The sequence below is a fragment of the Lolium rigidum genome, chromosome 3 (genome assembly GCF_022539505.1).
Source record: "Lolium rigidum isolate FL_2022 chromosome 3, APGP_CSIRO_Lrig_0.1, whole genome shotgun sequence".
In the NCBI taxonomy this organism is placed as follows: domain Eukaryota; kingdom Viridiplantae; phylum Streptophyta; class Magnoliopsida; order Poales; family Poaceae; genus Lolium; species Lolium rigidum.
Window position 1 is genome coordinate 228,876,102 of NC_061510.1, and position 12,959 is coordinate 228,889,060.

At 37.9% G+C, this 12,959-nt stretch overlaps 1 protein-coding gene across 5 annotated transcripts; it reads right to left on the reverse strand.

The window, feature by feature from the left end:
* Positions 1-9,043: 9,043 nt before the first annotated feature.
* On the reverse strand, positions 9,044-12,607 carry LOC124699058. Of its 5 annotated transcripts, none has more exons than XR_007001242.1 (5): positions 12,584-12,607; positions 11,445-11,477; positions 9,863-9,927; positions 9,505-9,574; positions 9,044-9,279 (listed from the first exon to the last, which is right to left on the reverse strand). XR_007001242.1 is itself a non-coding variant. In XM_047231432.1 (5 exons), the coding sequence occupies exons 1-5, from the start codon at positions 12,263-12,265 to the stop codon at positions 9,248-9,250; spliced, it is 306 nt and encodes a 101-aa protein (XP_047087388.1). In that variant the 5' UTR covers positions 12,266-12,303; the 3' UTR covers positions 9,044-9,247. The 5 variants fall into 5 exon arrangements, 2 of the variants coding, with proteins under 2 accessions (XP_047087388.1, XP_047087387.1); XR_007001244.1 differs by lacking the exon at positions 12,584-12,607 and adding an exon at positions 12,326-12,346; XR_007001243.1 differs by lacking the exon at positions 12,584-12,607 and adding an exon at positions 12,141-12,303.
* Between the last annotated feature and the right edge of the window lie 352 nt (positions 12,608-12,959).

Below are 12,959 nucleotides of genomic sequence, written 5' to 3' on the forward strand. Positions count from 1 at the left end.
GCCATCTCTCCCTCGCGTACTTGATCTCCCGAGAACCCTAAGGCGGGGGAGGCATCGAGAATAGACACAGCCGCCTCTGCGGGGCGGAAAACACCAGAGAGAGAAGAGCTCTCCGGCAGGCAGAAATCCGCCGGGGAAATTCCCTCCCGGAGGGGGAAATCGACGCCATCGTCACCTCCATCGAGCTGGACTTCACTGGGATCATCATCACCATCATCTCCACCGCCGACACCATCATCTCCACCGCTGCACCTCGTCTCCGCTGTAACATCTAGGGTTGAATCTTGATTATTTCATAGGGGAAACTCTCTCGGTATTGATTACTCCTTGTTATTGATGCTATTGAGTGAAACCATTGAACCAAGGTTTATGTTCAGATTGTTATTCATCATCATATCACCTCTTATCATGTTCCATATGATGTCTTGTGAGTAGTTCGTTTAGTTCTTGAGGACATGGGTGAAGTCTAAATGTTAGTAGTGAACTATGTTGAGTAATATTTAATGGTTTGATATTTCAGTTGTGGTGTTATTCTTCTAGTGGTGTCATGTGAACGTCGACTACATGATACTTCACCTTTATGGGCCTAGGGGAGTGCATCTTGTATTCGTTTGCTAATTGTGGGGTTGCCGGAGTGATAGCAACCTGAACCCTCGTTGGTATATCGATGCAGGAGGGATAGCAGGATCTCAGAGTTTAAGGCTGTGGTTAGATTTAGCTTAATTACATTCTTGTATTTGCGGATGCTTGCAAGGGGTTTAATCACAAGTATGTATTAGTCCTAGGAAGGGCGGTGCATTAGCATAGGTTCACCCACACAATACTTATCAAAACAATGAAAATTAATCAACTATATGAAGTGAAAGCACTAGACTAAAATCCTGTGTGTCCTCAAGAAAGTTTGGTCATCATAAGTAAACAAACCGGATTGTCCTTTGTGCTAAAAAGGATTGGGCCACTCGCTGCAATTATTACTCTCGCATTTTACTTACTTGTACTTTATTTATCTGCTATATCAAAACCCCCTGAATACTTGTCCGTGAGCATTTACGAGTGAATCCTTCATCGAAACTGCTTGTCAACACCTTCTGCTCCTCGTTGGGTTCGACACTCTTATTTATCGAAAGTACTACGATACACCCCCTATACTTGTGGGTCATCAAGACTATTTTCTGGCGCCGTTGCCGGGGAGTGAAGCGCTATTGGTAAGTGGAATTGGTAAGGGAAACTTTTACTGTACGTGCTGTTTTTATTTCTGTCTGCTGCTATAATTCATTATGAAGAGATCTTCTCTTGAATTCATATTTGGGAAATATACTACTACTGCAACGGTAGTGGATGAGGCGCCAGGTGAGAAAGATATTCCATATAAAATACCTATGAAAATTATTGAACGTGTTGTGGATAACCGCTATGAAGGGGATGGAACTGTTCATCCTGGAGATCATTTATTGTTTCTACATGAATTATGCGGGTTATTCAAGTGTGCAGGTATTTCAATGGATGAAGTTAGGAAGAAACTATTCTCTATGTCGCTATCTGGTAAAGCGGCGCATTGGTATAAATTGCTGAAAAATGGGAACTCTCTTGATTGGAAGGATATTGTACCTCTATTTTATTCTAAATTCTATCCTCCAAGTGAAATTCACAAAGACCGGAACCGCATATATAATTTCTGGCCTCATGATGGAGAGAGTATTGCCCAAGCATGGGGGGATTGAAGTCTTTAATGCTCAAATGCCCCATTCATGAGCTTCCTGGTAATATCATCATTGATAATTTCTATGCAAGACTTTATTTTCAAGATAAAACCTTGCTTGGATACTTCTTGTTCACGGATCATTCACACGCAACAAAGAAGAGTTTAAATGGGACCTTCTTGATCGGATTCGGGAGAATGCCGAAGGATGGGAGAACGACAAAGGTAGAGAGTCGGTATAAATTATGATTATGAATGCATTGAAACTTTTATGGATACTGATAAATTTCGAAATATGAGTGCTACTTATGGTCTTGATTCTCAAGTTGTTGCAAATTTTTATAAAGCCTTTGCCTCTCATTTTGAATTGCCTAGGAAGAACTTTGATAAATAGCATGAACCTTATAAAGATAAAACTGATTCACCTATAGGTAAATGTGTTGAAATTAAAACTGTTGATCATATTCTTCCTGAAGCTTATATTGAAAAAACTCCTTTCCCTGCTAAAATGAAAGAGTATTCTGTTATAACTAGTGTGTTTAATAAAAGTGCAAAGAAACCTATAGAACCTGAGGAGCAAATAAATGTTGAACCTGCTATTGCAATAGTTAAAGATCTTGTGACTGAAAATGTAGAAGATGGTCACATCATTTTCTGTGAAGATGCTTCTAATATTGTTTCACATCCTAGTAAGTCTAGGAAAGCTAGTGTTCCTATGCTCTCTTTTAGAATTGGTGATCATTGTTATTATGGTTTATGCGATATTGGTGCAAGTATTAGTGCCATTCCTTATGAGCTTTACAAGGAAATCATGCATGAAATTGGTTCTTGTGAACTTGAAGATATTGATGTGGTTATTCGGCTAGCTAATAGAGAAACTATCTCTCCTATTGGTATTGTTCGAGATGTGGAAGTTCTATGTGGTAAGATTAAATATCCTACTGACTTTTTGGTACTTGGTTCTGCTGCTAGTAAGACTTGTCCTATCATTTTTGGTAGACCTTTTCTAAATACTTGTGGAGCTATTATAGATTGCAAGAAGGAGAAAATTGTGACAAAATTTGCTGGTGAAACTTATGAGTTTAATTTCTCTAAATTTGCCAAAGTTCCTTATGAAGCTGAACTGCCTAATGATGATTTTAGAGTTGAACAGTGTGCATCTATTGCTCTAGCTCCTAATAATCCTTTGCAGCAACATTTGGAGGATCATGAGAGTGAAGTGTTTAGGGAAGAAAGGAATGAGCTTGATGAAATTTTCCTTTGTCAACCTATTCTTAAACATGACTTACCGGTTAAAGATCTAGGTACAACACCACCACCAAAGGAAGATCCTATTTTTGATTTGAAACCATTGCCTGATAATCTTAAGTATGCTTATATTGATGATAAGAAAATATATCCTGTTATTATTAGTGCTAAGCTTTCAGATTTTGAGGAAGAAAGATTATTGGAAATATTGAAGAAACACCGAGGAGCTATTGGTTACACTCTTGATGACTTGAAGGGGATTTCTCCCTCTATTGGCCAACATGCCATCAACATGGAAGATGATGCAAAGCCTGTTGTTGAACATCAGCGTCGTCTAATCCCTAAGATGAAGGATGTGGTAAGGAATGAGGTATTAAAACTTCTTGAAGCTGGTATTATATATCCTATTGCTGATAGTAGATGGGTTAGTCCTGTGCATTGTGTTTCTAAGAAAGGAGGAATAACTGTTGTACCTAATGATAATGATGAGCTCATCCCTCAAAGAGTAGTTGTAGGATATAGAATGTGCATTGATTGTCGAAAGTTAATAAAGTTACTAAGAAGGATCATTACTCTTTACCTTTTATTGACCAAATGCTAGAAAGGTTATCTAAAAATACTCATTTCTGCTTTCTTGATGGTTATTCTGGGTTTTCACAAATTGCTGTCAAAACTAAAGATCAAGAGAAAACCACTTTCACTTGTCCCTATGGAACTTATGCCTATAGGCGTATGCCTTTTGGTTTATGTAATGCTCCTGCTACTTTTCAAAGATGCATGTCTGCCATTTTTCATGGCTTTTGTGAAAAGATTGTAGAGGTATTCATGGATGATTTTTCTTGTCTATGGGAATTCTTTTGATAATTGTTTGCGAAACCTTGATAAAGTTATGCAGAGATGTGAAGAAACTAACCTTGTTCTTAATTGGGAGAAATGCCACTTTATGGTTAATGAAGGAATTGAATTGGGACATAAAATTTCTGAGAGAGGTATTGAAGTCGATAGAGCTAAAGATGAAGCAATTGAGAAGATGCCCTATCCTAGGGATGTTAAAGGTATTCGTAGTGTTCTGGGTCATGCTGGTTTTTATCGAAGATTTATTAAAGATTTCTCTAAAATTTCAAAGCCGCTTACTAATCTTCTTCAAAAAGATGTACCTTTTGTTTTTTATGATGATTGTAAGGAAGCTTTTGAAACTCTAAAGAAAGCCTTAACAACTGCTCCTGTAGTTGAACCTCCTGATTGGAATTTACCTTTTGAAATTATGTGTGATGCTAGTGATTTTGCTGTTGGCGCTGTTCTTGGACAGCGAGTAGATAAAAAATTGAATGTTATTCATTATGCTAGTAAAACCCTTGATGCTTCTCAAAGAAATTATGCAACAACTGAAAAAGAATTATTAGCTGTAGTTTTTGCTTGTGATAAGTTTAGACCTTATATTGTTGATTCAAAAGTTACAATTCATAATGATCATGCTGCAATTAGGTACCTTATGGAAAAGAAAGATGCTAAGCCAAGGCTTATTAGATGGGTGCTTCTTTTACAAGAACTAGATGACCGGTTGCGCTATCGTGCAAATGGCAAAATCTAAACTATAAGATTTAGCTTTGATTGTATTTATTGCGAGCAAGAGGATAAAAAGTTTGGTTCGAAATTTTAACCCACTTAACCAGTACCACGTAAACCAGAAACTATTATAAATGGGCTTCAGGGTTATAACAACTCCGTCCCCAACGCAAAGGGGTGGAATTCGCATGTAAATTCTACGGAAATTTAGAGAATGTCCAATAACATTGTCCCGCCGACAATAGCACTATGTATAAACTCGGGAAGCGAGAGGCACGAGTATGCAATTCAAACTTGAATTTATTGCATGAAAACTTATATTTGCAGCACAAATTACTACCAGATGGTTTCATTATTTACAAATTTAGGAGGCGGTAGCCAACCTGATAAATTACTCCGGCTAATATGCAGAGAAAACCTCACTTCAACTCTATCCCTGTCCTTGAGCTTGGTCTCGGGCAACACGGATTTTCTATTAACTGTCACATCTGTGCTCATTCGTTAACCAGCGCAAGCGGCTCATGCTCCGGTAGCAATCCTCGCTATCTTCACATACTCGTCGATAGACAATGTACAACGCATAGAGATATTGGTCCGGTAAGAGCTCTTGAGCTGAAAAGATCGCACGACGGAAGGAATAACTGAATGTGATTAAAAAGTTCACTGCAAAGACTTTGTATAAAAATTGGATACAGACATATAAAAGGAAGGTGAAGCACCATAATAGCATGACTCTAAGTGCCACAACTACTGCAGAGTTGTTTTTTAATCGCACATCATCTCATGAAATTGAAAGCAGATGGAACATCAGTGAGTATAATGGAACCTCATATACAATACCTATGTGTTTGCGCAGTATATATTCATAATAGTACTATTATATGTGCTTTCTCCAACTCAGAGTTCAGCTAAGATATCACAATTGGTAATAGTACTATTATATGTGCTTTCTCCAACTCAGAGTTCAGCTAAGATATCACAATTGGTGTGCCTTGGTACGACAAAGGAAATAGAAATATGAAGTTATAAATAACTTATCCCCGTTAAGGAGCTTAATTGGATAATACCATTGAACTTCCAAAGAGGAAAACAACCTTTTGATAGAGTAGAAGGGTTCAAATACTATATCAAGAATGAAAAGGTTACCACACCCTTGAAACAAAGAGGAATGAACTTTTATCTTGATCACTAAGCCATGAACAACGCTACTTGTTCCAAACAGAAAAAGTTCATCTCTCGTTAAACTTAGAATAACACATGCTTATATAGTGCCTTCAGATTTACGTAGAGAAAACAAATCTGATCTTATCAAGCATTATATGGCATCATGTTGAACTGTGTAGTCTGTTATTATTATATGGCATCCGGAGAAAGGAAAGTGGTGTGCAAGAAACCATTATCTAATTTCAATGCAAGTTTTCCAATGAAATCAATCAAATGCGGGATATGCACTTGTAATAGAATAACCATAGCCAAATATTGCACAAATCAACCCTCAACTCCCATTTCAAGCAAACAGAAATTATAACATCCACTTGTCAAGTCAGATTGCTTTGTATGGTAATGATGCACTATAACATACTATTAAGTTTACTTATTAGAGAGAAGGCTGATATGTTTTTTCACCAAATGATCCTTACGCTAATAATAATATCACGGCCAAATAAAAATAGCATTACCTGCATCGAGATGTAGGCATGGAAAAAAAGGAAACATGCTCTGATCTCCTAGAAAGAACATACAACATGGTTAGGCCCGGTTTCATACCGGTGCATTTGATCCTACTTGCTGCGAGACGCACTCATTTCATAAAACCTTTGTAGCATGAGCCATTACCTTGACAACAAAATTGCATTAACACTAATCCACCCTACCTTATATTTTCATGTCGTTTTGCCTGCCGGGGCATGCATCGAGGTAGAAATCATAAGCCGCCGTTTGCACTTTCTTCTTTTGACCAAGCTATGACATAATGACAAGATAGCATGTCAGTAGCAAAGTAATTAAGCTTGCATGTCAGATTATTATCTACCCCCATCTTTCAGACTTTTTTCTGAAATCATAACTATTGGCATATCAGTAAGTTCTTTGTGTCATGTAGATGGTAAAAGTTTCTTCTGCAGATTTCTGCCTAGCAAGATCGCAAAGCTTGTTTTGAGCATCTTGGCACATCACTCAAAGTGTGACCAGCCTGGGTGCAGAATATGATGGAACAAATAGTTCATGGAATATACATGTTACGAGGAATTACTAAGACATGAAGGCACATGTTTAAGCATACTCATCCCAGGAAGAGTACACACAACACAGGTACAAGGTAATCGATCCTATCAAAACCCAGAAAACACACACTTCCATTTTCATTAACCACAAACAAAGGAATAAGAGTGTACCTTCTGGATGAGGTTGGCGTGACTTTGCCACTGGACTGATTGATGGAGATGCGGGTGGTCTTGGCTCAACGCAGTTGAATTTCTCTAGGCCCGGCAGCTCCAAGTTCCGTACAACTCGGAAAATCACAAGAATTAGTGAAGACCGAGTAGAAGCAAATTTGATGGATCCATCGGTGGGTAAATATTACCCAGAAGAGATACCCATTCTCAACAATCCAAAGTTCCTATGCAGAAATATGGCCGCAAGAAACATGGAGCCAAGTGCATTATTCTTACTAAATAATCGCTTTGAAAAAGTAATGTTGTCTGGAGACATAATATAAAAAGTAATATGGTCTGGATGGATCAAAGCCAATTCAACCGAATTAAAATCATATTATCGGTGGAGAGTCGGTTTCAGTGACCACCACAGGATGTGAGGATCATTAGAAGAGAGGATTTGAAAGAATGGAAATCTTAGGCTCATGTAAGCGAGTATCAAGCCAAAAAATTGTTGCGGTATGAACAAGACAACAATAACATTTTAGTCGTCTTCTAGAGGTTACTAACATGGTTTAATTGGGAGATATAATTGTGGAAGCGCTAAGTTTCTAGCTTGAGACCCATATTTCATTACTTGTACTGGATCATCCCTACTTGTTAGTTAATGTTTTGATTTTTTTAGATTTAGTCCACCGTTGTACTCGAGCTAACCTCAACATAACATGTTTTAATCGATCCGATGAGCTTCTTGGATGGCCTAATATGCTGGATTGTGTACTTTCAGGTGAGCCTAAATACAGGCTTCCCCGTAACAGAAGTGGAATGAGGAAGAATGATGGTTAATTCCATATAGGCAAAATCTTTCTTTTATCTCCTACAGACATGAGACTTAATTTCTTTTATCTCCTACTGAGAGCATCAATAATAAATTGTGCAAGCTGATGTCTTAATAGTCGCAACACTCGAAGTTGTTGTGTACTTGATCCGAACCATCAAGGCTGAGCTACCAACACAATAGATTGATTGAAACAGTTAAACAACCTCATAATTTACGGATGAGCAGTAGCGGATTTCAGAGGAAGCAAAAAACAAATCATCAGGAATTTAGGTATCATACGTTAAAAAAGGGTATTACAGAGTGTAACCTGTAGTGGCTCAAACTGGGTAATAATAATAAATGACAACTTCAGATGAAAAGGCAATCAAACAGAAAATAAAGCCAAGAAACATTTGAACAAAAAACTACCTGCAGTGTTGGTTTTCAAAAGAGCACCTCCTACCCCAACGTGTCCTACAGGAACTTGATGTAAAATTATGGAATGACTTGAGATTGAAACCTGCATATATTACATAGGAAAATCATGAGTTACAGCATGACAAAGCATCGCATTCCCTTTGGAAATGAATCGCACTTCTGTTGAATGTAAGATCAATTCCCAAATTACTCATTTGAGCAGTATTCGTGCAGGTGAGTGCCTATTTGAAACATATTCGTGTAGCTGAGTGCCAAGCTGAGTGCTAGAATCTCGATATGGAATTAGAAAGGGTGTGTCACTTACGCATATACGAGGGTTGGTCCTAAAATGATTGGGATAATCGGCTCCTTGTTCTCCGTTGTCTTGAGAGGAGAATTCTAATTATTTTGTAATAGAGGTAAATAAATTAGTGGTGGTTATTAATTTTCGAGGCATATACTATAACCAATAATGCAAGGAAATAGAAAAAATGTCCCTAACGCCACTTGGGATGATGGTCCAATTTTCATACCGGCTCCATATAAGAAGGATTGAGATCAAAGCAGCTCCATATAAGAAATGGATTGAGATCAAAGCGTCCCCTAGAAAAAATAATGAAATCTCCTAAGCGGAATGATATAAAATTATTCATCTTGCATCACCACACTCCTTCCGCTTGACGGACGATCAACCAGATTCAGAGGATGAACATAGATCATAGAATACTCATGGGAAGGAGAAACTTCATAACTCCATAGCTCTTGGAGCGCATGCTTCCGACAAGTTTAAATGGTTCAACATTTCTAGCATATTTTTCGGCTTGTCACATACACATGGAATCAGCATGACGCACCGAATGCTTAGCACACTCATGGATTGAGGATGGTAACATGCTCCACCCTTTGAAGCATGTGGTACGGTGAAGGAACAAGCAACATCTCCACTATTTCACAAATGTTAATAAGCCATCTGAAAAAATTATTGCCCTTATACTTTGCTACAAATAAGAATACATGGAAAACTCATTTGCTTCATTTGCCACAACTGAGTCAAATAATCATGGAGCGGCGAGACGGCGAACTGTGGCAGGATGCAGTATCTTGGTGCTTGATACTATCTTTCTACTATCTTTTTTGAACAAGGCCACTAAAGTAATCTGCAGAACAGATATACAGATAAGAAACTAAACACAAAGCAATCATAGAAATGGGTAGCCAACAACAACAAAATTCTAAACGGGTAACCATAAAAATTTATTTGAATCATACAATCCCCGTAGGCAAGCTGATGGAGTTCAGAAAAATAGCTCAGCTCAGATTTGTACATGTACACTTCATGAGTAAACCTAGTAGATAATACAAAATATCACGAGGCTGCTCACCATGGTATTGAAACGAGTATTGTTCCATTCCCAACTTGAACCTAAAGCTACATATGGGTAAGTTGAAGGCCTGAAGCAAACAAGGCATAAATCAATAATATGATGCTTGTTCCAGTAAGCAAACAAGACAAAAAAAAAACTAAACTAAATACTCTTTTTATTGGTTTCATGTGAGAGCCAACTCCTACGATTCTGTTTTATTCCCATAGAGCAGAGATGTCATCAGAGTTATTTAACTAACCGGTTAATACATAGCAAGTATAGGCAACCAATATGACTAAGCATTATGCTATTAAAATGGGAATATATATCAATTATGGTGATTCAAAAGATTTTCCTCATCTACAGAGAACAGAACCTTGACCATATCAAGAATATTTCTAGTGTTGGATCTCCGTTTGCACAAAACAAAATGATAATAGCCTGGGTGGGAATAGTTTCTCCATCAAGATTACCTATTTATCCAAGGGGTTTCCTAATAAAGGTTTAGTTTTGTATCAAAATCCTACCTTTCGGTACAAGCATACATCTATAAAATTTATGAAATTCAAAAGAGAAGCATAAAAGCAGTATTACTCGGGGAGCATGACACTGGTTGGGCCGACTTATCGAGCTGCAACACATGCCGTTGTGTCACCCCAACCAACGGCATATCTTCTCCGAATGAATAGTGAATAAAATGTCATTGGACCAGATAGCAAAATAAGTAGTTCAATACTAAGAATTGGTTGTAAAGGGGAAACACGGGTTCGGTAGTATTTCACGAGAAAAAGCAAAAGCACCTCCAAGAACGAAAGAAAATAAACCTCGATATTCGGCTGTACATTTTGACATGGGCACATGGCCTCGGCTTCGTTTCTCCTTCCACCATTTCAAATCCACCAAGCACCGTCCAAATTCCTTACAACAAAGCTTTATTATCCCGACATAAATAGACATACCGGGCATCAACTGAACTACTGCTCAAGGATGTGCTCTTCCTCTTTCTCTGCACATCTATACTTGACGCCTTGATGCCCAGGTAGTCCAATTACACTGACCAGTAATCCTCCATGCTCCTGTAAGACTTGTTTCTCATTATAATAAGAAAGGACAAACCAACCAACCCAACACGGAAAAACCACATAACTCAGTATGAGCAAAATAATCATCTAAGGGGCGAAAAGAACATAACACAAGGGTGAGACCACCGGACATAGTCCTGTATAGCCAAAATAGCAATTCTCAGAACCATAGAATTATGCACATGTATCATATATAATTCATGGATCAGCAGTGTGGCTTCTTCGTAGAATATAAATGCGAAGAGAACAAGCAAGACAAATAGTACAATAGGGCTCTGCATATCATGGATCAGAATCAATGAATTCCCACCTTGTAATAATCAAGCTCTCTAAAAAGCAACATGTGTGAATGGTTATGTGTGAATGGTTACCTTGGCGACATTGCTCCGCAAGAATTCGACGAGTAAGGATGGTTGCTCATGTTCTTGCCAAGAGGATAAATTTCAGGCTATCGATGTGCCACCAGGATCAATGAAGAACTCTGAAGAGTCACCGAAACTTGCAAAATGTGGCTCCGTTTTCAAAGTACTACATAGCCTTGTTGTCAACAATGAGCTCACCAAGTGGTTCGAATAGGCTTTAGCAATGGAAGATCTTAAATGTCATGTACTCCATCCGTTCCTTTTTAATTGACTCGAATTTAGTACAAACTTATACCGAATCCGAGTCAATTAAAAAGAACGGAGGGAGTATTAGTTTTCATGTAGTCGGAACACATGTAGAGGAATCAAAGCTTCGAGTTGATTTACCTCAAGCTACCTTAGCCCTTGTATTTGTCATCAGAGTAAACTTGAGTCTCTAGGGTCCAACCAGGTCATCAGGTCATCACATAATCAAAATTGAAATTCCAGTGTCCAACTCCTCACTGCATAAAACCTGAAGCGCTCACACCCAAACAGCATGTTCGACCTGCACATGGTCCATAGTAACAAAATCACTTCAGAGCCGCAATGACATAGGGAAGAGTTGAACCAATTTATAGCCAACACATGAAAAATTGCCACGCAAACACTATCTTTCGGAAAAGCTCAACTTCATGATATGGGAAAGTTCAGCCAAGAAACAACAACAAAGATATTATTTCTATTAGGCGGCAAAGAAGCCATCGAAGCAAAATGAAAGACCCCCATAATAAATATAGATTGGACGCATACGAGTAGCTGGCCTCATATTCAATTAATTTCTAAAAACTAAAAATGCAAATTTTAATACCAACTGAACTTTTTGCAATTTTTATATATAAATTTACTACAATAGAGAGAAACAAAGTACCATATTTGTTCCTTTTAAGGATAAATCTATTTTATAAAAAACAATAGAAAGAGGCACATTGGTGTGCATACTGCTAGTCATCTGCACCATACATCGGTGTGCATGTCGGGCAAGCATATAAACGCCCCATATTATCTATCTTTTCTCACCAAGCAAATTGCAACAACAACGATCAAGATATGCACAATTTACTAAAATGCACCGGTGAATTTAAGTAATACATTAATTCTCTAAGAACTACACAATAATTCTTTCACCGCAATCCAATCAAGTAAGATATATGTGTACGTAGAAGGGTACCATGTTACTCAACAGGATTCAGTTGAACAAAAAATAAGAACAGAAAGTAGGCAGGCAAATGGTCGTGGTAGAAGCACAGGTACAAGCATAATTATTCCAGCTTCATAAGTTCCTAGCATATTCATTTCTTTAGTCAGCCCAAAGCATATATTTAAATGCAGAGAATACAAATTTTTTATCAGTACCGAAATCAGAGGCCAGGCCATTTGAATAAGCCTTCGCTGAAATATTAATGAATTCAGAGATACGCCAAAACTATGCTCTCAATTACATGATAAAACATAAGCAGACTTCCAATTATTACAATAGTTAAGTGATAATAAGGTAGTAGGATAAATAAAAAAATATTGAAGCCAAATCCACCACAGAATTAGCAGCATTGACGGAACGATGAAAAATATGAAAAAAAGGACTTGGGAGAGGTCAAGGGGACAGAATGATACCAAAACATGAAACCTCTCTCTCTCTCATGGCGGACTCATCATTCGTGGAGACCTGCAGGTCCACATCCCCTTGTCAATGTCAACAAAGCTGAAATTTTTGTAACTTGCTACCAATAATGAATACAAGGAGAACATGGAAGATTTAGTGCAATAAATATGAAACATGAATTTCCCAACTATACAGATTATTACATGGCACTGGACAAGTATGATGTCCGAGGCCGTACCGATCCTTCCAATAATATCTAGTTAATTTTTTTTTGGAAATGCCTCGATAAAAAACTCCTAGCAAATCAGACCAGGAACAAAAGGATAGAAGAAAGTGGAAACAATATACCTTCAAATATATGGCTTACTCAAGTTTTTGAATATCCCT